This window comes from Onthophagus taurus, chromosome 7 (assembly GCF_036711975.1).
Source record: "Onthophagus taurus isolate NC chromosome 7, IU_Otau_3.0, whole genome shotgun sequence".
NCBI classification, from domain to species: domain Eukaryota; kingdom Metazoa; phylum Arthropoda; class Insecta; order Coleoptera; family Scarabaeidae; genus Onthophagus; species Onthophagus taurus.
The window spans coordinates 11,821,492-11,847,098 of NC_091972.1; the positions used below are offsets into that span (position 1 = coordinate 11,821,492).

The window sequence follows — 25,607 nt, forward strand, 5'->3', positions numbered from 1 at the left end:
TGTGCTATGAAAATTTGACACTTTAAACTGCCATTTCCCATCTTTTGTTTAAACAAAAACATGCGTTTACTACTAAAGCTTGGATCTATTCTTAAAATACAAATTATGAACCAATCAGGTAACAGAAATAATCCCCACCAGTCGATTTCATTCATGTTCACTTATCTGCTAAGCATCATCTATCCATCTTTGTTTACTTGTGTACAGTTTTTAGAGGAGGCGACTGCTGTGTTGTTGTGCGCGGGTGTTTCTTAGCAATTGTTTTTACGAACGAACGTGCGTTTTTATATATTTTGGAAGCCGAATCATCCAACCCGTTCGATTCCCAACTGAAGGAACGAGTTTCGTTCGACTTAAGGTAAGAGATTTCATTTAGAATTGAAAAAAAAACTTCTTAGCTATAAATACGAAACTGACTTAACCTCAAAAAAGTTAAGTATGGGGTTGATTAAAAAAAAATTTCTACTTTTATATAATTTTATAATTTATATTCTTTTTTGGTTATTTTATAACTAATTTAATAATTTTTTATTGATGCGATAAGATAGATAACATTTTTGCGCATAAAATTTACTGGAATCTACTAAAAGCAAGCTCATCTATTCGATAAACAGATAAGTTTTTTTGCGAAGTATTTTAACTTTCAACTTTCGTAAGCAGATAAAATAGTCAGGAGAGACGTGAACGGTGATAAACAATATTTTAAAAGGCAGACATGGGATGGATTTGAATTGCAATGAGCGTGGTTGGCCACAGTTTGGAATGTTAAAGACGTCTTGAGATTCGCGCAGACTGGCGTCTGTCTTCTCCTCGTCCACAACAGTCTCTTATAATAGTTTGAGTCTCCGTCCAAACGTTCAAATACATCACCAGAAAGACCGTGCTGGTATTATTTCTTTTAAAGGTTTCCGATTCCGGGAATTCCTATTGTTCGGGTTTTAAAAAGAAAATGTATACCAAGACACCTATTGTGCCTATGCGATTTCGAAAAAGATAAATGACGATAGGAAAAAAGAGGAAGTTTAGTTCCGCATTTTTAAATCAAAAAAAATTATTTTTTAACAGATTTTATAAACTAGATTTTCAGCAACAGGCAGATGGTTTTTCATCAATCCCAGCCTTTAACACACCATGCTATAAATGCCAAAGTCGGGACCCAAAGAACCCCTAAACTCTTGTAAACACGACAGTAGGCGTTTTGAGGGTGTGGTTAATGCTTAGGTTTTTTTTTTGTAGTTTGGGGTTAAATGTTTTAGGTAAAAGGAACAAGATTGGGAATTTAGATAAAATTTTTGGTGAGAAACATTATTTGTACTCGATTAGTTTAATTACGCTCTCCTATATTATTGCGTGACAGAAAAATAGACAGATTAATAAATACATTTCGTATCATAGAATCAAGTTGATACCAACAACTTACATAAGTCGCAGTAATGGCAAATCCTCATCTTAAATCAACAGGCAAAAAAATGTAGGAATTCCCAAAGAGCTTAGGATATCCAAAGGATTTTCAATTACTTTGAATATGTTGATCCATTTTATGGAAAATTTCTAAGAAACCATAATTAACATTAATAGCCTAAAACCGGCCATGACGATCTATCCCTTCTTCATCATTGGTCATAATTGAAGAATTTCTTCTATCTCTTTTTAAGTCTTTTGTCTTGTACTCTATAATCTAGAGACGTGGCTGGCATGATGAATTCCAGCTTTTATATCACCTTTTGGGCGGGCGTCCAAGAAATCTGTTTAATTTTTCATCCTTTGCAATTTTCTGGTTTGGGACCATCGGACTATATCATGGACACCGCAGAGATCTCTGATTTCTTTGCTTCTCTTATGGTCCCTCAGGGTGTAGCCTGCTATGGATCGTAGGATCCTCATCTTTCGACCCTATGTCAGCTATTAAATAAATAGGTTTTTACTTAATACATAATGTTTTCATTGTAGTCAGGTATAAGATTCCATAATGTCGACTACTAACACTAGTACTTTTACAACATGTGGTGTAAAGAAAGATTTTCATCTTCTTCTAGTTGGACATCAACCTAAGTAGATTTCTTTTTTTTTTTAGTCTTGTTTCCAAACAACCCTGCAACAAAACTTCAGTTTTGTCACAACGAGTAACTTCTTGAGGTTCCTCCTCTTTTCTATAGAAGCAATCCAAATCCTTAGGTCTGATGGAAGACAACACTTAATTTCGTTTTGGCTTCTAAGCAACCTTTTTGAAGTCTTCTTTGTAGTTCCTTGGTTTTCCTAATAATGAAGATTGCAGATCTTATTTTGAAGTTTCAAGAAAAATCTAATACCTTATTCATAAACTTCTCTTGCAATACCGGTATATATAAATACTAATAGATCCTAATGTTCAAAAATGGAGTTAACTAGAACCTAGCCATATCTTTGCGATATAGCACAAAATCGAAGAATAATAACTTATTTGTAGACTATGCAGATGCTTGGAGGCTTGGATCTTACAAGAAAAGGTGTTTAGTTTACATCCACTGAGATAGATAGCATCCTACTAAAGCTGGAATTCCGGCATAATATCCTTTTCCTTTCTATATGTTGCAAATATATCAGCTGACATCTTCATGTTGATATCTTCTATGTAGATACCACAGAATCCGATACCATAACTTTGGTATTAGATGCAAAACGACTTGGGCATATGAATAGAACGTTATTGAATAATTGTTACTGGATAACTATCTAAAATGTTGATAACCTTATTAATATATTCAAATGAGATGCTCGTCAAATCTTCATTACTTTTATTAGCAAAGATCAGAGTTTTTCAATTAGCTTCCAATACTTTCCTTCGAGGAGATTGGTAAAGATGTAATTATCTTGTTTTCGATTCTATTCTTTTATTTTATTGTAATTACCTATAAAATCACTCAATAAATGATGAATTGATTATCAAGCAACCTCTATGATTTATTTCCTTGCAGATGCTGATCACAATCGTACTTCTTCAATTCTCTATTTGTTTCTAAATCACATTCCTTATTCCTATTCTGACATAATGCTCAAAATTCAGTAAGCTTGCAAAGTGCTTGTAGTTGTATTTTTGTGTAGTGATTTACAAAACGTGTGATATGCAAGTGGTTTTTGTATATGTAACGGTGCAAAAGTCAAGATATGATGATTTACTAATACTAATAAAGGCAAACAAATCGATTGATCAATAAGCAATAGTTACACTATCTACTATCTCTCATTGGTACTCAAAAAACAAACTATAAGTATCGCAGTAAAAAACAACAAAGGAAATGTTGACAGATCGTGCAAATTGATTTGCACAACGTATACTAAAAAATTGGAGACTTCCAATTCAATTCCATTCCTAGCTTTTGATTATTTACTTACTACTAAATTGCGATCTGCTACTGATAAGCTGGAATAACAACGTTAATTTTTGACCATTATCATTCTTATCATCTAGGTACTTACCCTTGTGTTTTGTATTACCTTTTTTTAGTTAAAAACTTAAAATCGTTACTGATAAGCTACTATGATTATATTGAAATAAAATATTAAAAACATTTAAACACTGTAAAATAAATGTTTAATGATCGCGTTTATCTGATTTATTTCGAACATAAGTAAAATGTGAGTGACAAGTAAATAATAAGTGGGTGCTTGAATCAATTAATTAATTATTGCCCTAGTATCATCTTTTTCTATAGTCAGAATGATAGATATTGTAATGAATTTATTTACCCATTTATGAAATTTTTCGAATAATTTTTTTTTATCGATTGTACTGAATGATTTGCAGATATTGGTCTGTTTGTTAGCATATTTAGTTTCGTCACTATAAATAAAATGCATCCTGCAATGCAATTTTCGCTTAAAGGTTATTTTATAGGTCATGTCTCACAATCAGTTAGTTTGGTGTGAATATTATTTTTTGTCAAATCATAAAAGTCTTATAGGACGTGTTATAATTTCAATATTAAAAAAAAATATATAATAATAATAATATATTACACCAACAGATGCATATATTGATACCCAATTTGTGCATTTAAGGCTATCATGTCTTTGCATGTCATTACGCCACATTATACCATTGGATCGAACCTTATGGTTTCAATTGTGAATGTTGAACGGCAGGTTCAAGCCTTTATCCAACCTGACTGTGAAGAGCTTAAGGTATTACGATACATTAAATGTTATGTCATTGCGTCCATTGTTAGACATAGGTTTCCATTGTTGCTCCATTCGAGCAACCGTTTTGTCCACTGCTCATTCTTAATTTGTACTATAGGACCCATCCAGTTCCATTGCAGTTTTACCACAACGTTGACAACATCATTCACGCCAGATCTTCTTCATTTAGTAGGTCTTTATATCGTATGTGGTCCCTCAGGGTTACACTCAGCAGCGACCTCTCCATCTTTCTTTGCGGTACTTTCAGCTTCCTGATCAGTAATGTTAAAGTTTCAGAGGTGTATGTTATAACCGGCAGCATGCACTGATTGAAAAAATTTCTTTTTTATATCGCTCTTGAAGTTATCTCTAAGTTTCCCGCATATTGCCAATGTAAGAGTAAGCCTTTTGTTTAGCCCAATTTTTACACCTCCTGTAATTTCTTCAGCATCAGTTTCATCTTTCCAAGACTATCTGAAATAAGGACTACATCGTCGGCGAAGCACAAATTACTCAGGTGTCAATGTTTAGACCTTTTTAGGGTCAATTCAGCAGTTTAAATGCACTCTCCAAGACTGTCATGAACAATTTGGAGGTCATTGTGTCGCCTGGTCTTAGCCCACGTCCAATTATGGGGTATTCGGTAAGTACTTTCCTGCAATTTTACTGTCATTGTAATTAAATAAATACTGTATAAGACTTAGTAAATTAATATTGCATAAACAAGGAGAGTGACTCAATCAAGTGTTCGATCTGCTATATACTAATGTTGAAACTGTGAATGCAGTTAGTTTGGTGCTATCTTTATCGATGACTAAGTTGTTTAGCCTACAAATTTAGCATTATTCAACAATTTTTTCAGCTTTTCCTTAGCCCTGAAACTGCCGCTTCAAACTTGACCAAATTTTGTTTGAGGCTTATTGTTTGAATAATCTCATTAACTAAAGTGCGGCAAAAATATCTATTACAATGTGGAATTGAGCAAAAAATAATATTAAATGGAAAGAAGAATTTTAATATAAAAGTACAAAGTCTAATCCTTTAATCTTCAAGGCACGAAGGTCGCAAGTTTGTATTGCTTTGATTAGCTAGTAACTGAATTGTTTTGTTTAAATACCGATAAATTTAATTATAATTAATTATGTAATTAAATAAATGATGATAATAAATCTTTTAAGCTTCCTTTTTTAGTCCCTATGAAGCAACATACCAATAATCAACACTCGAAGATTCACTCAAAATTTTCGATAAGGCACGGTTTGTTGAATCGTCGTATTTTTGATCACTTCATTTTGAAACATCTGTACTGTGTATATGAGTGAACGTAAAAACAAAAAGAAATAAATAGGTTAATAATAAACGTTTGATAAATACAAACATATAAATTTATAAATAATGTTAAAATTTGGGTGGTGCCGAAGAAATTTCCCGGCAAACATTAAAACGTTGATCTATACACGTCTCATTTTATCTCTTATCAAAAAGCGATATTAATTATAATAAACGTATCAATAAAAATTCCGTTATCTTTAGTTATTACTACTATATACAAGGAGAAATTTTTTTAGTCTGAGTGGATTTCTAACCGTCCTTACATCGTCGGCTTTTTAAAACCAAGATAAGAGTGAGTTTATTATTATTATTATTTTTTTTTATTCAATAATTAACCGAACTACTTAATACAATTATTTGTATACCGAGGCGGAAGAAATTTATCTTTAACGTGCCGTTGATAAATTGTAACTTAGCCCACTTTCAGTCGAGTTATATTACCGAGACCGTTTAAGATAAATCGCAACTAAGGTAAACACAGTATTTTTTTCCTCTTCGAGAAATAAATCGATCAAATTTATGGTATATATTTTGTAGCCTAGAATCATATTCTAACAAAATAGAGTTTTATTAAAATTTATGATTACAATGAATTGCTGAACAGAAATTTCTTTGATATTATCAACATACTGTATGCTCAGAATATTTAGAAATTGTATTAAGTTACACTCTACTGTAAAATGTTTTTATATGATTTGATAAATTGCTCACAGCGCCATCTATCATTAAAAAATTGTTATGATGTGTAATATAATCTCCCTGTATTAGTAAAGGAATTCATTTAGTTATCTAGTTCAAGATAACGGGGACGGGACAATCTTAGTATGAAAATCTTTCTTTTGGAGTAATAGCAGGTGATTTTCTGTTCATTAAGCTTTCTCTTTGGCTTCTTATTCGATCTTGCATATAACGCATAGTTTGTTTTTTTTTCGATTGAAGTGAGATTACCTTCTTCCTCAATCAATCAAAATTTTTATTAATCAGTTAATGTACTAATAACTTTTATAATGGCAGATGTTTTAGTTTTGCAAATAAAGTAACGACTTTTTTTGACTTCTCTAACAATTTCTACAAAATACTATTTAAGTTTTAACTCAAAGTTATGCCCCAAAATCATGATCAATGATGATCAATTTTGCAAGTTTTTCTCGCTTGTGGATTTTGTAAATAAATAAGATATACAAAAAACTTTTGATGTTAAAGGTATATATTCTCGGTTATGTACAAATCTGATCAAAAGTTATATTTTGTTTGAAGAAAAAAAAGTGATGAGCCCGTAGAAAATTGTTCCCAGGCAAAATATGAGGGCCATCGTAACCCGATACATCGAAGGAAGATCTGCAACAGGTGGCATGCATACTTTGAAACAAGGTTTGTCCTCCTCCCTCGTAGGAGGGTCGTATAGCGTTTCGATTCGTGTGAAGAACAGCCGGTTCGTTGATGTCATTTTGCTCGACGATTTTTGTGTAAAATTTAAAATTGATAGAGGAAGGACTTTCACTCGATAAATCTGGTTTTATTAAGTAAATTTCCCGGTCTCGGTCTCCGTTTCCTCCGGTCCATTGAACTTCACACTTTTCTTATAAAATCTAGACCGGTTCCCATGCACACCAACCTTTGCACGTTTATTTTTAAGGTTTATTTAGTTGATTGCTCAAACTGATTATTCCTAACGATATCCTGCTACTTGTTTCATATCTACATGGTTATATTTATATTAATTATTTTAGATTAAAATGAGTATGTTTCGGTTACAGATGGAGTTGGAAAATTTGGAATACGATTATGGGTTAGAAGATGAGGGATTCTACGAGTCGAACACTCCAACGAAAGACTCCAAACGAAGGGTTACTTTTAGTAACAAACCTTTTGTTGCACAGGTAAGTTAAGAAAAAAATGTTACAGCAGATTTTCAAATGTTATAATTTCACCTTTTCTATTATTTAACCCTCAACGAACACAAAATCTCTTTTCTCTCCATCGCAATCAGTGTGTGCAACGACGCGATTTAATACCGACCGGAAGATCACCTCTAACGCTCCCGTGACGTCACCGGAAGTGCGCTCATTATGTCTCGGCACGATCCAGACAGTACCTGTCATTAGGTTGGGCACCCCCAACACCGGAGGACACCTATAATTACCGGAGTCAAGACGCTGAGAATACGGCTCAGTCAACACCGTTTAATTGCCTACTTTTGGGGGAGGTTTTAGGGGGCGGTGAGGTTTTTTTTGCTCGGGGCAACTTTTACTTGTAAAAGAGAGGGAGAGATGAGTTTTGTAAATAGACCCGAACGGTAACGCTTTTTTGGTTTTGTGTCAAAGAACCGGACACCCGAATGTCTTTGATCTAAGTTTTTTGAGTGAAAAAATATTTTCGTTTTAAATAGAGGGAGAGAAGGAGATTTTTTTCTATATTTAGTTATTTTTTTAAGATAATTATTTATTTACGTAGTTGGTTTATCTTTTGCAGATATCTCACATGATATGTTTTTTTTTATGTTTCCAATCTAAATGCACTCAATACTTTTTTAGATAAGCTTTTAAAATGATTAAAATAATTTAATGTAAAATTATATAAACCCCCTTATTTAACTTGAAGTAAACTATTTAACGTGACTTAAGCTAATTTTCATGACCTTAAACGAATTAAATCGTCGACAATTTCTCGAAATCTACTCCACTCGTGCTACTCATGACACACGCCATAACAACTACAATTTTGATTAATGCACTTCCGGCTCCGACACACCTACAAAAATTCTCGCCCCGTTTCCTCTTCTTTAATTATCCGAAAAATAAATCATCAACTCTAATTTTTTCCCCTCAAGTCTTAGACCACCTACATAATAACTCAACCCAGATTATGAAATATTACTAGTAAATTTTTCAAGAAATTTTAACTAGTCAATTTAGCCATTAATTAAAAGACCCGTCTCTTCTTCTTGAACAAGTTCTCGACTCGGTCGAGTTCTTCTTATGGCTTTGTAATCCTGCGTTCTACTGGTCCGTATATGACGCGTGTGTGGTATAAGGATATAAAGACAGAGACGCTGCTGTGTTCGTGGCAATAAAGGCCGATGACTTAAGCCTGGCTTAACGTCGGACTCGAAGCATCTGCCTTTTTGTTTATACGCACTGATCAGATGTTAACCGTAGAAGAAGCTACGAATTTTTCTTGCCCTTCGGCGTAATCTTGACGACAAATGGTTGATTTATGACTTAAACGCAGATTAAACTTTGCTTACAACATTCTTTGGTAGTGTTATTTACGAACTGCAAAAAAATCTATTAAATATAGATTATAACGTTATAGATTAAGTTTGTTTCAAAACTATGAATGAAACGATTAAATACCGTTAAAGTAAACACATTACACATAGAATTTATACACTTGTTATTATCGAAGTTGATTTTTATTTGTTATTAGACAAAAGATTACGAAATAACGATTGTGCAAGTATAATTTGTTGACTAACTCAACCATTATTATTATTACACAATAAACTTACTTAAAAATAAATCGCGTTTAATTTTTTATCGCAAATTTAGAATTATTTTATTTTAGTTATTTCCTTTGCAAGAAGAATTTTTGTGAAAAGTTGCTTAGGAATGCTGCTAAACTCGATGATTTGTTATCAGCAAATTCCGATTCTTTTTGAATAAATTTTTAAAGGAAGTTTAGATAAAACAACATCCTTCCATGTTTATGACTCTTTATGAGTAACCGACGTCGTCGTTGAGTTAAACGCTATCTTTACTATGAACCACCCACAAGTGCAAGACCTTATGATTGAAAAATAACAACTCCTAACCCACTTTCGATAGATCTAGAAATTTTATTAAAAATATTAACGAGTCGATTTTAAGCCTTATATTAATGTGAGTATTGAAGTAGAAAGACGAAACTTATTTTTAAATCAGTCGGGAATAGTGCCTTTTGACTGCTTTCCACGTATGAGATCCATTTATTATCAAAACACGTGACCGTGGACTTCAAAGGGCATTAATGATCGCGAGGAAGCTACTACACACGTGATATTTCTTTCTTTCGTGTCTGGCATTTTAATCTCAATGAGGTTCCATCAGAAGCGTTTCCGTTCATGTCACACAAAGAAAAAAAATATTAAAATATATTTAAAAAATGTTTTTAATAATAACCTAAAATATTTTGGCATTACTAATACATACCAGATGGTTTAAATTTGTATTTCAAAAAAAGTTTAACTGGGATGATTTCTTATCCTTTCAGAGTCCAATTATTTCTATCATTAACTGTAGAGCGGGTTAGAAGGGAGGGGAAAACGGTGGGCGTTTTAAAGCTAAAAGTGCAGATTTATAGTGCATAAATTACACGTGTGCGCCTTCTAAGAGAGACACCTGAGAGCGTCGCCGCCGTTTTGGCACACTTTGGAGGTGCAACGTGCAGAAATAGGCTTCGTCCTCTTCGAGTCGTCCAAGTTTTTTTTTTGAGTTGTTGCCAGTGCAACGGCAAACCTTCTAAGGCGCCACTTCAAGTGTACCATACAAGAAGTCCGTCTCTTCTACAGACGGGCAGAGACGTTTTGAACCAAAAAGAAACGAACCGGCTGACCCCGGAGCCCGTCGAGGGAACGAACGGTATCGCAGCCACTTCGAATACCATGTGGGTTACGCACCTGCTCTCATTTTTCTTCATTGACTTGAACAAAACCAGATTATCCATTTTAAAATTTAGTACATAAATCTTTGATAAAAATCTTAAAAATACGTTTTCTTTTAAAATTTCAATTTCAACATATTTCTCTAATGATCAATCTTATTTACTACTAATTATTTACTGTGTAGACGTAGTGTGTTTTATAAGAATGTTTGTTTGCTTTGTCCAACAGATGTTTATTACACATACTAAAAATAGTGTCGAGGAGTTGTTCTTTTCTTTTCAATGAAAATCAAAATAAAAGTAGAAATGTTCTCACCATTAAATTTTTTAGTTTTTGTCGTTTTTTTTTAATTGTGATTTATCTTCAAATGTGTAATATGAAACGTTATGTAATTAAAATAGAACACTTCAAAATGGTCTGAACAAAACAACAAATTTAATAATAATCCAATCCATTATTGTGATTGTTATGGTTAGAATGCAATGGAAATTCTTATAAATGTACTGATAAAAATCTTATCAAGAGATAAACTCTGTTGATGATACAGTGCATTCAATCATGCAAAATTTACATTAATGGATAAATCGAGTAGCGATTTGTTAACTTCTATTCTCGTTAACAGATATGAAATTTGGATTTTCTGCATTACAATTTTAATTTATCAAAATGGCTTCATTTTTTCATTGCAAATATCTTATATATCAATGTTTTGATAAAATGTAGTTTAAAAAGTGGTTGCATCGAAAACTCTACGTTTGTTTCTCTTAGCTTACGTATTAACAAAATAAATAATTAGTACTACAATAGTACTAATTATTTATTAATATTTAACTTTCATATTAAGTTTAACCGATCATGGGAATTCCATTTTTGTAGAGTTATTGCTTGATACATTCAATATAAGAAGATAGTGGATAATTATCAGTTTCAGCAAGCTGAACCTTGAAATGAGTCTTTTGGCCAACCTCTCTGTGTGTCACTCCGGAAAAAATCATTTCTCTTCTTAATGCTAAAACTGATTATCAGCTATATAACCGCCTCAAGTTTAGCAGACAACAAGTCTGTCTAATCTTCCTTTCCTTCTTATCTTAGTGATAAGACTTAGTGACATTGCAGGCTGGTCAAACCCTTATTGAGCTTTGTACAAAGTAGGTTATCAGGGAAGTAGAGTTCTGAGTCATAAACATGTTTAACCGATTAGTTGATTTGGATGAATATGTTAACGTTTGTGCAAATGTATTGGAGTCAGGTACAAAGAGCAAAAGAAAACTTTTGTGCAGTGCAAACACTTTGAAGAAGTGGACAAGTCAAATCAAACCGAAAAGACGTAAGGGATAGCAAGCGGTTTCCAAAAGAAGATCTTTCTGAAGCATCGTTGTTTTTTTCATCATTACAAACACAATCATCATCGTTGTCATTGTCACTACCTTTCTCTACCTTTTGATTTTTAGAACGAATTCACTCTATTCCTTGTGGAGTAACAGTTTGCTTTTCTTCTGATACGGGATACATTTTCAGTGCTCCGGAAGTTTCGTTTGATAATTTTTCTCGATAGCTGACATACTGCAGAAATATGGGAATCAGATTGGTCTACTAATAACGATTTTATGATAGGTAATAACGCTGATGTCATGTGTTGCTAATACAGAATAGATATAGGAATAAATTTTGAACCATTTGAATTACAAATTCTGTAAATTTGATGATATCAACATAAAAACTCTAATAGTGCCAGTTACCAGGTGGCATTTCTCCATTTTCAAGTTGCTATCTGATTGTGATGCCATCGTTACTGCTTCCATACCTAAGTTAAGATTGATCTATATGCAGTCTCTCCCTGCATTTCTTTTAAGATAACACCTTTTCTTTTTTTTTTGGCAGATACATAAGTTGAAAATATTTTCGAATCTGCTTTGCTTGCTTCCTTTGTTATGATGTTGTATTGTCGTTTGGTTAATTTCGCTTTTATACGAATACTGTCTTTCTAAAAATTCTAGTTATTAATCTTATTTTTGTATCCTAGAAGTGCAATAGTAGCGACATAAAATAATTTTTGAAATAATAACGATTTCAGAAATAACATATATATTTTAGGTCTATACACTGTCATTATTGGTCTTTGTTTTGATACTTTCGCACACAGTCTAACTGCTCAATGATTTTCTAATTGTGCTTTATCGTAAAGTCTGCTTTAATTTTCCACTGAACCCTTGATAGTATTCAAACATGAGATCACATAGTCCCAGGCTGCTACCTAGTTACATGTTACTATTAATAAATTTCAAAAACTAAATTATGTGTTCTGCCTTTACACCAGTTTTTTAAGAATTTCGGGCTGAATCAACAAAATCAAGCCAAAATATAACATCAAGTGCGCTAGAAAGCCCTGGTTTGTACATTCCAAAACTTTCACAGGAAGTGTAATCTAATAAATTCATAATCCATTTTGCATAGTTTTTTATACAAAGATCTCGCTCCACTGATTTACCATGAACAATCATGGGTATTTTTTAGTTGGATGTTATAATTCATAATAATTGACCTCTTATTTTATGGCTATGTTAACAATAATAATTGTTGATAGTCCAAAAATTTCTTTGAAAACAATGTTTTTTTTTGCCGAAGTTGATGCTACGAACAGAAACTATCTTTATTTTCAGCCGTTACATCTCACCACAAGTCAAGTTAGACTTCACCCGTGCGACGATAGCAACAAACTTTTACCCGTAATTTCCTATTTACTTTCTTAGCTGATATCTTCCTTATTATTAGAGATAGCGAAAAACTAAATGCACCACTTGAAAGCTTGAATCTTTTTCTATCTAAAACCGTTTTCGTCTGCGGACGATTGATTTTAAGATCAATAAAAAATGAAGAACTTCGCTCTATACTTCAAATAGCTCAAAATTACCAAATTTCAAGGCCTTGTGCAATTGTTATAAAACCAAATTTTAAAAAACTGTTGTCACAGTCAGAAAGAGCGCTCCTTCAACTATCTTAATCCGGGTTTTCGTCGGTCAATATCTATCGGCGTCATGCTTAAATCACCCTTAATATCCATCCCTACCCGCAGAAACGCTTAAATACTCTTCCTCCAAACAACTTTCTTATTTGATAAGGGGAAAACTATAGAAGTATATCTATCTTATCCAGAATTTCCTGCTCTTTCTAGTGGTGTATAATACACCGCAGTCACGCACTTGCACAAGTATGTTTTTGGCCTAAAACTGCTAAATTCATACGTTTTAACCATTTTTAATCCTTGTTTGGGTCGGTAATTTTCTTATATGATCAGGAGAAAACTCTAGAACCATGTCTATCTTATCAAAAATTTTCTGCCCTTTCTAGTGGCGTAGAACACTAGCGGTTTTAGATAGACAAATATTCAAGCTTTCAAGTGGTGCAATTGGTTTTTCGCTATCTCTAATAATAAGGAAGATATCAGCTAAGAAAGTAGATAGGAAATTATGGGTAAAAGTTTGTTGTTGGGAGACTTCTTTCTAACGCTACGTAAATAGTAAGGTTTACACTAACGGTCCAGCAATAATTTAACACCTCAAAGATCATTTGTATGAACAGCACAAGTAGATACTTATCAGATATCATGTTTCACAATTAATGGTAGAGATTGAACTTTATATTGAAACCAGTCACTTATAATGACGGCTCTTAATGGAAACTCCTTTAGTTTTATTACATTTTTAATTCAAAGATAGAAACAATAATAAATACGGCTAATTACTGCGTTCTAATTAGACAGCGTCAACTGTAGACAATAAAACCAGAGTATCGTGAATGACCATAAGTTTGTGGGATGAGAATCGGTTTCATTTATTACGTTACTTGACGATCTGATCACACATAAGATAAATAAGATAGTTGTTTAGGGCTCATTTTATCAAAAAATGTATAAATATAATCTAAACTTTTGTGAATTAACGAAACTATCTAAATTTTCTAACAATGTTATTAAGTTTTTTTGTTGAAAATCACAAAAAAAAATGTGTTTGAATCAAATAAATTTTTACAACATTTTTCTTTATTAATCTAAATCTAATCCTAAATAAAAAAAAACAAAAATATCTTTCTATGACGTTATTATGACTAAGTAATCAGTTTTTTGCAAACATTGCATTTCGATAAGGTTACACAAGAGAAAGACTGAATGGGCGAATAACAGAATGAAAGACCGCGTGTTAACTGTTACTACGAGGAGAGCTTGTGGAAAGCGGCAGCAGCAGCAACAACGTTTGGGTTCGCCCGCGATGAATGGGACGTAGAACGACGACGAAGTCGCGGACTGTGGTAGGCTTCTAGTAAGATGACCTTGAGCGGTACAAGAATGAAAATACTGCAACGCAAGCAAGCGACAACAAGTTACGCAAGAGAACTTGCTGACTACAACCTTTTTATGTCACAAAATATTAAAAATGAAGTAAAGATGATTCGATTTTTTTTAACAATTTTTAGTTGCAAGTAAAATTTCATTCAGAAATGCAGTTGTCACGTCGTTTTCGACAGAAGTCCCTGTGGGCGAAGCTACCACACGCACTATAAATATACGCGTTCTACGTCCCACTGTGGTGTAAAATACATACAGTTCACGCCCTACGCCGCCGTCACATTCAAACCTACTCTCAATGAAACAGCGAGAGTTTCATATCGGCGCAAAATAAATATTGTATTCTATAAGGAGACGGGTGTCATACCGGTCATTATAATGAACGCTACTGGTCGCATACTCTATGAGTAGATAAATAAGGAAGCTAAAAATATCATTGGGGAAAAGATCCTTGTCTTCTTGCCTTTGTCCTTTAAAGTTATAGAAAGACATAAAAAATTTAGTTTTCCTTTATATTTGCATTAATAACTTTACAAAAAACATTTTTTTTGTTACAGTATGAAGATCAGGAACAATTTTCTCTTACTGTTCTCAAACAAGAAATCGACGATGTCGAAGATGAATCCTCTCCGTTTTCTAGATCATTGGATTCGGTTCAAAAAGTGCCTTCAATTAGCGATTTGTCAGATCCAGACACTTCTCAAGGTAAGTCGGCCATAAAAATAAATTCATTTGCATGTAACTCAACCGATACATAAATTTCAACGTTTATTATACACGGCCAAGAAGTAATAATGTCCGCATACGTTTAACGCGAAAAAATTATATAACAGTATAAACTGTAATATCCTCATTAGTTCGATTATGGTTGTTGTCTATCTACTTCGTTTATTGTTCCCCCCATATTTAACTGGCACACATACATGGTACTCTCACTAGCATGTAAATATTATAAAGTGAGTTTGCGAGGTTATCAATTAAAATTGGTCAAAACGAGATGATTAACCCGAATTTATTTTTTTCGACTGCGAAAATGAAATGAAATGAAGCGGTCTCTATTCTGAGAATAGTCTAATCTTTTTCAACGAGAGGGGAAAGTTTCTGTCAACGCCGTTTAATTAAGTGGGGATTCTCCGAGAGCAATTAAAACAAAGTTGCTCCACGAAAATCGAAACTTACGATTCGTGTAGAATCCATAAAATTAATTCCACTAAATCTCGATTATTTTTAGTGATTTCTAAAAATTCCAAATTAAGACGATAATCTAAATTAGAGTTGCTTAAACACGTTTTATTGTTATTATTTTTTTAAAGAAGGATTAGTTTAGTAGAGAGTAAAGAAATTCAATCTGACCCTGAAAATTTACTACTACATCTACGATCGAGCTTCCGGTGCGATGCGTCTTTTTGTCTTTAACACTTGTCACGCGACAATAAACAGAGGGGGCCACGAAGAAGAAGAAAAAGCTACGAGATGCGGAGCTTTTGTTATGACGCAACCGTCTCCCTTGAAAATATACAATTTGATTCGGTACGTTGAACATCCGAACGGTTTTTAGATGACGCCGATAAACGTTTGTTCATACTGTAAGTATTATTTATAAAGTGATTGTGATTCATTTTTATATCGGCGTGATACAAATTGCGCGCAATTAAAGACGCAGACAATCCAGCTTAGAGGAGGACCGTTATCTTATTTCCGTGAAATATGCACTCTTTTCACTTATCGATTACCCGCGATAAGTTTGTGATATAAATATAACTCTCGTGACATTGAGACCCTTATTGATAAGAAAGATGACTGGAGTATTTATACGATGAATATTTTGAAATACTTTTGTATCGAAATATTTTTTTTTTGTTATATAATTATTTATTTTTTATTATTAAGTTAAAAAGATTATTTTAAATTATTTAAAATAGTTTTAAAAAAAAATTCTTTCAATTTACTTAAGTTAATTCCTAAAAGATATGCAACCTCTTTAACGTATAAGTTTTAACCTGTAAAATAAGTTGCATACTATCTAGGCGTAAACTGCAACCACAACTCAACTTTAAACTTCAAAAAGCTTTTAACACCTTTAAAACAAGTTTTTTTTAAATTTAAATTTATTGTATTAAAGAAATTTTGCATATAAACCTAAATTAATTATCCAATTAAACTTAGCTCATTATTTTAAAAAGATTTCTTGTTTTTGACTTAAAACAGATAAATGATTTGGTACAAGATCGAAAGAATGTTGTATACAATTAGTTGTATTCGCGACGAGAAGTGTACTTTCTCATCGGTTTATTAAGATTCCATCTCATTAGCGGTAGCGTTGGAAGATCGGTATACGATTTTTAGTTAGCGCGGATCGCCGTGAGGGGACGCTACCGAGCAACGGGTAAAAACCCGTTTTAATAAAACTTCTTGTACACGCTATATACACGGTGACCTCTACCAGAGGCGGCAGGTGCGACGATTAAGTGATGACTTCTTATTGCTCTATTTGGTCTTTTTGTTGTTGTTGTTGTTACGTTCAGCTCTCCTCTTCGAAAGAAGAAGCTGTGGAACGCAACTAAACCTCTACCTGTCTTACGTTATTTTGAATCAGCATCATCTCACAATGTCGCAAAGATTTATTTGCAGAAAATGAATTGTAATAGTAGAGAAAGAAGAATAAATGATTATTAATTAATGAAGGATTGATATCGATTTTTTGTTGTAACCATGAATTTTTTTAATGGACTTTAAGTTAAAAAAAGTCTGACAAGTGATTGACGTAGGTTGTTGGGACAAAAAATATATTACAGCTTATCGATTATTTAATTAACTGTTTGTGTCACGTCATTTTGTTTACTAATTAATCACAGCGATTAGTATGTTTCTCAACCTAATTAAGTTTATATCATAATTGAATTGAATTTTTCAACATAAAATTTAGCCCTTTGGTATTGGTTAGCATGAAAAAGATGATTTGAACGTTATTGTACTGTTGATCGAAGAGGACGCAGCTACACAGCTAAAACTCTGTGGATCCACATTTATCCTTTTAATCCGTAATAAGTACTATCACCATATGCATATTAAATAATTAAGACTGCTTTAATGTAAAACAAGAACCTATTTGAAACCTGTTTGAGTTATCTGGTATCTTTAGCCATTCTTGAGATATTTACATTTACAAGCTGCAATACATGTCCTTAGTTATCTGTAAAAATAGGGTAGATTACAATGTAGGTTCAGGATATTTTTATGCAGCGAAACTTTCTTCAGCCATTTCATTATATTAATTTTAAACATTAGTTTTGACATAGATTTTTTGACTTCTATTCCCACTTTACTATTCGGATGAAAACCATTGGATGAGAAGAGATATTCTTTCTACACTTCCAAAAATATTAACCGTTTATTGGACAAGATGCCAATGCGTTAATTCACCTCGTGTGAATATTTGACCAACGACTCAATGCAAACGCGATTTTACGTACTTAATTTCAGCTTTATTGAGGCCGTTAAAATAAGGAAATATATATTTCAACTATGAACATGTGATTATGATCTCCAATAAAATTCTCTCCTATATCCAAGAATATTGAAATATAGTGGTGTTGTACACTATTTCTAAATAAATCGCTTTTGTGGATGCACATAAAAGCAGGTATAAGCATGACTTGTTCATTTATGAATTTTATGACATTTATGAATGATAGTGGAAAATGTTAATGCAAAGTCAAGAAAACCTTGAGTTTGTGTATATCTTAAGTTCTAAGAAGTTTTTGTAGAAACGAATGCGAATAACTTGATTGTCTTAAATCTGAATCTAAATATTCCAACTTCTAGAATCGGTGAAGGCAATACTTTAATGGCTTGTTCTAACCAACAGAATGTAGAGTTCTGCTATACGATTATTAGTAAATATGTCTAATATTTGTTCTGTTCATATGTTGCATAAAGTTACAAAGTTTGACCGTGCATGTGACAGAGCGCTTATTTTTGTAAGGCTGAGATGTCAGAATCCAGAATCAATAACTGCTCTGAGCTTATAAGCTCATATATATAATATACAAATATATTTCCAAATCACTATCCATTGTATAGCAAAATGATCATTAATGAATCAATTGCAGCTCTAACCTTACATGTAATAACGTGTGGTGACGCTTAGTAGACGTGGCATTATTTGTACAGTTACTAATTGCATGGCAAGATCACACAACATTTTTGTATAACTTATTATTGACAACATAAGTCAATTGTTGTGGAGATGTTTGATTATAAAACTTAGGCACTGCTATAAACTATGAACAACCAAGTTCACATTGACTTTGGTAGAAGAAAGACTGCATCTTTAAAATTTCCTTATCAACATCAGATTTTCTAGTGGTGTTTTTGGTGGTTACGACTCGGACTCTTATTTTCTTAGGTTATCTTATTTTCTTTGTTTCTTAGTGACAGTAACTGGAGTAACTAGACAGCTTGTTAGGTTAACCATAACAACAAAAAAATTCCGTAAATTTATTATTTTTGCAATTAACTACAGGCAAAATAAAATCAGATAATTCAGTTCTTTTATATATTATATAGTTTGAACGACAAGTCATAATATACTTGTTATTGAAGTTTATTTTTAGGATATAATATCGATTAGGGCGAAATGTACCACAGGAAAATGTATCTTTCTCCAATATCTGATACAGCAAATGTTCCAATATTAATTCTATGGTAGAGAAGAATCATTTCTTATGTGATTAGAATTTGATTGTTTTGTTTTCCTTCACATACGTTGATACCGAGTCCTTGTATCATACATTAACCAAACCTCAAAATATCTCCCATAAAAGTCTCTCCTGCTCATGTAATGAATATTCTCTACAGATAGATTATTTTTTGTGGTTTCTGAAACTTAAAAAGATGATAGCCTTAACATAGTATGCAGTTCATCATTATACATAAATAATTATTATTGAAATTATCTTCAATACTGTTTCACGTAATAACAGTTGATGTAATGGTTCTGGAAAAGTAAGAATGACCAGTGTCAGGTTGATATAATCTTGATTACTGAGTCTCGGCCGCAAGCGACCAAGGCTTAATTGGTCAAAAGATATTATTAATTTGATAAAACTGAGTCACAATATAATACCGAGAATAATCATAGTTATGAAATTACTATGTACTTGCACTGTGCCAAGGACTAATACGTATATTTAACCTTTCAACTACTTCAATAAAAATATACAACAATTTAGCGCTGAATAACAATTAAAACTAGAACTAACACTAGACCTAGAACTAGAAAGTTCCTAGAATGTTTCTAGTTCTAAGTCTAGTATTAGTTCTAGTTTTACACTAGCACTATCACTGGAACTAACACAAGACCTTGAACTAGAATCATTCGGGTTTAGCCGTCTTGATAGACGTGCGGCTAAACCCGAATGTTTCTAGTTTTAGGTCGAGTGTTACTTCTAGTTTTAGTTCTATAAAAATATGCAACATAGTAATATTTTAAGGTAACTAGCGCTATCTACCACCTACCAGCCGTCTTAGTAAAAAAAGTCGGTAGGAAGCATCTTTCGGGACATTCTACAGTTGACTTAACCTGAGTTGGTAGTGATATTTGTCTTACATTATGTATACATTATCTTACATTCTCCATTCAAAAAGTCGTATAAATCATTAGGAGATATCTCGTTTATCATCATTTATTGTGGACACAGTCATAGAGCTTAGATCATGTAAAGCTAAAAATAAAACTTTGTAACTACAAATTCCAAATGCAAATATATTTTATTAGTAAAGTATAACGATTGCAAAATACGGATAAATAAGTCTTGTACTAAACATTTGAAGTGCTAAAATGATAATTTATAAAATTTTACATATTTTGACGTGTTTTGACCTGTCAAATCTAATAAGGAAACACAAATATTGCATTTTTTCAAGTTTAAACGTTACAAAAGTTATACGCTGGTAATTAAGGGTAAAGATGATAAATAAAATCTTTGTTAGCCTGAGTCCAACTCTGTTGTCTTTTACCACCTGCTCCTTCTGAAAACTTGTATATCCATCCGCACACCATACAATTTCGAAGTTGAAATACGCGCCTTGAGCTCAGGCAACTTCTATTTGCGTATACGGCTATAGTATCTAGATTAAAACCAGTATTTCTCGAAGACACACACACACAGAGGAGTAAGTAATATAATGGATGAGTTTTGCCCGGAGGCTGTTTCCTCCTTCTACACTATGTCCACGTAAGTATGGTCAACAACCTTAACAGGACGGTTTCTCTCCTTTTCTTCTCCTTCCTTTATCATCATTTTCTGTACTCGGAGCATTTTCCGGATATTCTAATAAGTACTATAAAATGTGCCGTTGAGGTAGCAGCACCCGTTACTTGTCTTGATGGCTTAACATTAACGCTCTCGATATTAGCTATCGACCTGTCTACTACTACGTCTAGAGCTATAATATTTGGTTACAAAGTAATTATTAATTTAACGGTATTTTAAGAATAAATTATAGGTACTCTGATCCAAAAAAATATCTTATAAGCAGGAGAGCTTGTGATGATTTTTTGTTGACAATCCTATTTCTTCTCGCCACATTCATTCCCACAATAGTAACATCATTATTTTTATTCAACACTTTAATTTTTTCCATGACGAGTGGTTAATTATGTGAGAACTTTTTGAACAATACCAAAACAACAAATAACTATATTTAGTCGAGTTAATAAACATGGTGTTTTAAAAGTGTTTTATTCTTTTAATAATTTTAAGGTTGTACACATTTAAATAGGTATTGGAATAAATATTTCGATTCGGATAATAATAAAACAAATTGTGATCAAATATAAAGCAAAAGGCGCCCGCTGTGCGAAGGCCCTTTGCTTAATAGATTCTTCTAGGCGCCCGAATCGTTAACTTTAACGGTTAGTGTTATGGCCGAGTGAGAGACGGTTTGATATTAAGAAACGAATTACACGCGGCGGAATTAACGCTTTGCGTCCAAACACTCGACTCGATTTACGACTGTTAATTTGTAACTGGACGCCTGCAACCACTTTTTACCTGTGCGGCAATCTAAACGGTGCGGTCCCTCTTCTTTCTTTTCTTTATAAACAAACCGAAAGCTCGAATTTACACCAAGAACTCTTCTTCTACGATATCTCACCGATTTTAATCGGCGAAATTCGAGATCAAAGCGTTAAAAAATAAGAAAGAGGCAAAGATCTGAGAAAACCGACCGAAAAGAGAGAGTATTTTAGTACTTGTCTTTCGTCTTCTTAAAGACTGCGAAACTGGTTTTATTCCATTCTCACCTTTTTGAAGTAATAAAGAAAAGTTTTAGTTGGGTTGGGTTCATTTTTTTCTTTTGAAAAAATTTTTTATCCTCTATGTAAAAAATGTTAATGGGTTGTGTGGTTAAGAATTTTTGAAAATATTTATTAATATTACGTGTTGGTGTAGAGGAAATCGTTCTCGATAATCGTTTTTTGGAGTGTGTACGCCTCAACACCTCAGCGTCAAAGTTAATGATATCGCTAAATTAACGTCAAGAAATGGTCACATCCACCTGTGCTTTAACTTGCCGCATCCGTTCAATCAGTCAATGAGGGTATGTAATTCATGAAAAATCCCATATACGTCCGGTGCTTAATTTATGCATAATCCTTCACAGGCGATGTAGTTTTCCAAATACGTGTCATCTTGTGCTTATAAAATTGCTATCGGATGTGTAGAAAAAATTCTTTCACGGGAAGTAGCCTTTTTGTATTTAATTTTACTTGAATATCCTTATTAGAGGATCGATCGGAGTCAATGAAGCGAACTTCTTTAATTCAGAAAAAAATCTAAGATATCGAATAAAAACGACCAACTCAGACATCCGGTCAAATTTGCATAACCACCAGATATATCCAGGAATTATCGTTTTTCTGATGGTTCTACTATTACTACCTAGCTTACGCTTACTACGTTACGTTCATTCATGAGAAAATCTGCCCACACGAACCTGCATCCGGCGTGTCTCTTTAATTACGAACGGATGCGGATACCGTTCGAGTTCCTTCCATCGATTATTAGCGGCTAAGATATCTCCTTCTCACTCTAAACCGGCGATAAGATCGAATCAATGCAATTTACACCGCTAATCATGCCCCAATCATCAAGAGCAAAAGAAATACAAGAAGAGATCTTTATTGAAGATGAAGCCGCAGCTTTTGAGCGCGACACGTCGAACGGCAGCGACGGAAGTCGACCATAAACTTTAAATTGGGGGGAGCGAGATGCAAAGGGGAGTTTATATGTGGAACCTGGAAAGCGTGCGTCTACGTCACATCCGGTCTTCTCTAGAGAATGGTTATGTGTCAATTCATTTAACAAGAGAGAATAAATTTATAAGTTACCTTTTTAAATTAAAATTTATTAATAATGACTTTTTATATTCATCGAATAACCTAAATGGTTTGATACAAAGGTAACTTTTCAATTCCTCAGCGTTGGTAAATCGACCACCATTCACCGTGGTCACACTTTATCAACCAGTTTCTCTCAGCGAGAGTTTTTGCCTTCTCTCGGTTCTCGATGTTATTTGTTCATTCATAAAACTACACGCGGCTCCGTCTATAATTACTGGGCGCTTTTCATAGATCTCGACGGTTGCGGTCTTGTTTTTCTTTTTGACTAACCGGCGACGAAATAGTCGCCTGAAGCCAATGTTGTTTTTTTTTTGTTTTTTTAACCGTGGCGAATTCATTAATAAATCTCGTGGCCGCAGCTACAACGTTCTTATACCTGGTGTACAGAAAACGCGGCGATTAATTGCCAAATCTAGGACAACGATTTGGCAACAATCCATAACCATTGTAATTTGTAATTTCTATAGTGTTGCGTTAGTCTAGAATTACAGGATCAATGAGATTGGATTTATTTAAGGAGTTATTAAATTAATTTAATATTTTCGTTCAAAATTATTCGATATCTTGTGATATTATAGTGACGTCACTAGTAGCCACGCGACCGTTTTCATTCATCTCCCCACCACGAATCTCTTACTATACCCGCAGCTTCTTCTCTTGGACGGTTCGTTCGAAACAGGCTTTCAGTGTAGGGTCATCGTTTCTTATTTTAGATCCAATCTTCTCGTTCCTTCTCCTCCACCTCCTCCTCAGGTTCCTTCACGGCCGCCGCTGTTTCCGGGAATATCCATCGGTAGTCGCGTTACATAACACCTGATACACGCTCGTATAGGTACATTTACACCGTTCTTCCTGTTACCTTTTTCTTCTGGCGCCTTCTTTCGGTTCGAACCGAACTCGAGGCCAAGTTTTCGTTTTTCGTGTTTCAATTTTGTCTTTGTCGCTCTTTCTCTTCAAATGAACTTTTTTCTTTTCTACGTGGTTCTGGTTCGTTATGTGACATGAAGTTGGTAGCGAAAGGCACTTGGGATTATCGGGAAATCGTTAATGCACAAATGGAACACTGATCGTTAAATTACACTAAACGTTTAAAGGATTGTGGTCTTTCTATAGTAACACTTTTACTGCTGTTGAATTTTCATGAGAATTCTTAAAATGATGACCGTGTAGAAATGGAAAATTTTCGATCAATCATTATTCTTTTTTTTTATTTATAAATAATAAAGAAAGATCTTGATCGAGTCTTATTTCTATTCAAACTCAGCATGGTACTTTTGAAACTTTTCTTTTTCTCTTTATGAGAGTAGCAGGTGCACATGAAATAAAGTAACTAATCAAGATTATCTTTTCATCTCATAAGATCGTAAGTCAAGAAAGGGCCCTCGACAATTCAAACGTAATAAATCCGGTAGCCGGTAATAAATCAAACAGGCGTGGCGAGCCGTCACCGCCGGCTTGATCCTAACCTGCGCTTAAATTTTCATTGATTACGAACTGTTACGGAAAAGTGTAAAACAAAAAAAATTAAGACTCTGACCTACATAAATGTTCACACGGTTTGCTACCGATTACTAATTCATAGCTTTTTATATACAATAATCCCGAACCGAACCGGATAAATTGTGTAACCAGAAAATTTTAACTTTTTAATCAATTTAATATTTATAAAACACCAGGTTAGAACCAAAGCGAGCATCTTTCAACATTCGCAGCGAATGAATTTAGTGCATCAAAAAAGATTGCTAACATAATTAGAAATGTAGTACTAAAATTAAGTTTGCTTCTTGATTCAACTTTGCATCTTAAATGGCTGTAAGGTTTTGCAAGGCTTGTTGCAAATAATTGTTGACCTTCAAAAGCATCATTTCATGCAATGTGATGTGGTCCTACTTTTCTTAACGTCGCACTTTCTTTAGATAGCATTCTCAAAAATGTATTGTGCCAAACATTACCAAAAACATTTATCAAAAAATCAAACATTAGTAGGTGTTTGATACTCAATTTCTGCTCTAATAACATTCAAACCGTTATCATTAAAATACCATATGTAAATTCTTACATGTATAGCTTAGTTTACCACGCCTGAATATAAATCGATGAAAAACGGCAATAAACGTGGCGGTGATAAGCTAAATAACTGGTTCCAAATGTATCGCTTTAGTAATTAGGCATATAAACACAGATATATATCATTGGGTATCTTACATTTGTAAATATAGCGTAATGACCGTGAAGTAATAAAATGAAAATTTTGAAAATTTAAAAGTCTTAATTATCAAAGGAGTGTAAAGAATTAATAAAAGGAGTGTTTTATTTCTTAAGTTTATGGACTTACTATGTTGTGGGTTCATATACTCTTCACAAAATGCTTTCATTAGCACCAAATTAACTTAATTCTTCAAACCTTTCGTTAAACAAGGTTAAACCCAAGGTTTTCCAAGTTTTATTCGAATTAATGCTTTACTTCAACAAACATTATATCTGAAATATGACTTTAATATAATCTGAAATATTTTTAAGAGACTGGCATCTGAAAAATAAATCTGCAACTTTCTGAGCAGGAGTAATATATCTTTGGTCTATTCTGACAAAAGCCAATAAGTTATCATTAGTAGTTTTGAGTAAAACATGTTGATATTATACATTAAATTTAGCCATTATAAACTTTGACAATGTAAAATCGACATTTCATGGAGTTAACATATCATCATGGCATATATATTTAG

General features: G+C 33.2%; 1 protein-coding gene across 3 annotated transcripts in view; it reads left to right on the forward strand.

Moving 5' to 3' along the window:
• The first annotated feature begins 212 nt into the window (after positions 1-212).
• The window catches only part of LOC111420873 (protein C-ets-1-like), a 101,379-nt gene continuing 75,984 nt past the window's right edge, over positions 213-25,607 (forward strand). Inside the window, exons 1-3 of one of the 3 annotated variants that reach the window (XM_023053920.2) lie at positions 213-358; positions 7,248-7,370; positions 15,032-15,179. In XM_023053920.2, the coding sequence (XP_022909688.1) occupies positions 7,248-7,370; positions 15,032-15,179 (271 nt within the window). In that variant the 5' untranslated portion in view covers positions 213-358. Of the gene's footprint in view, positions 359-5,762; positions 5,783-7,230; positions 7,371-15,031; positions 15,180-25,607 lie in introns of those variants that run through there. The other 2 variants (XM_071198360.1, XM_023053919.2) reach the window with 2 other exon arrangements.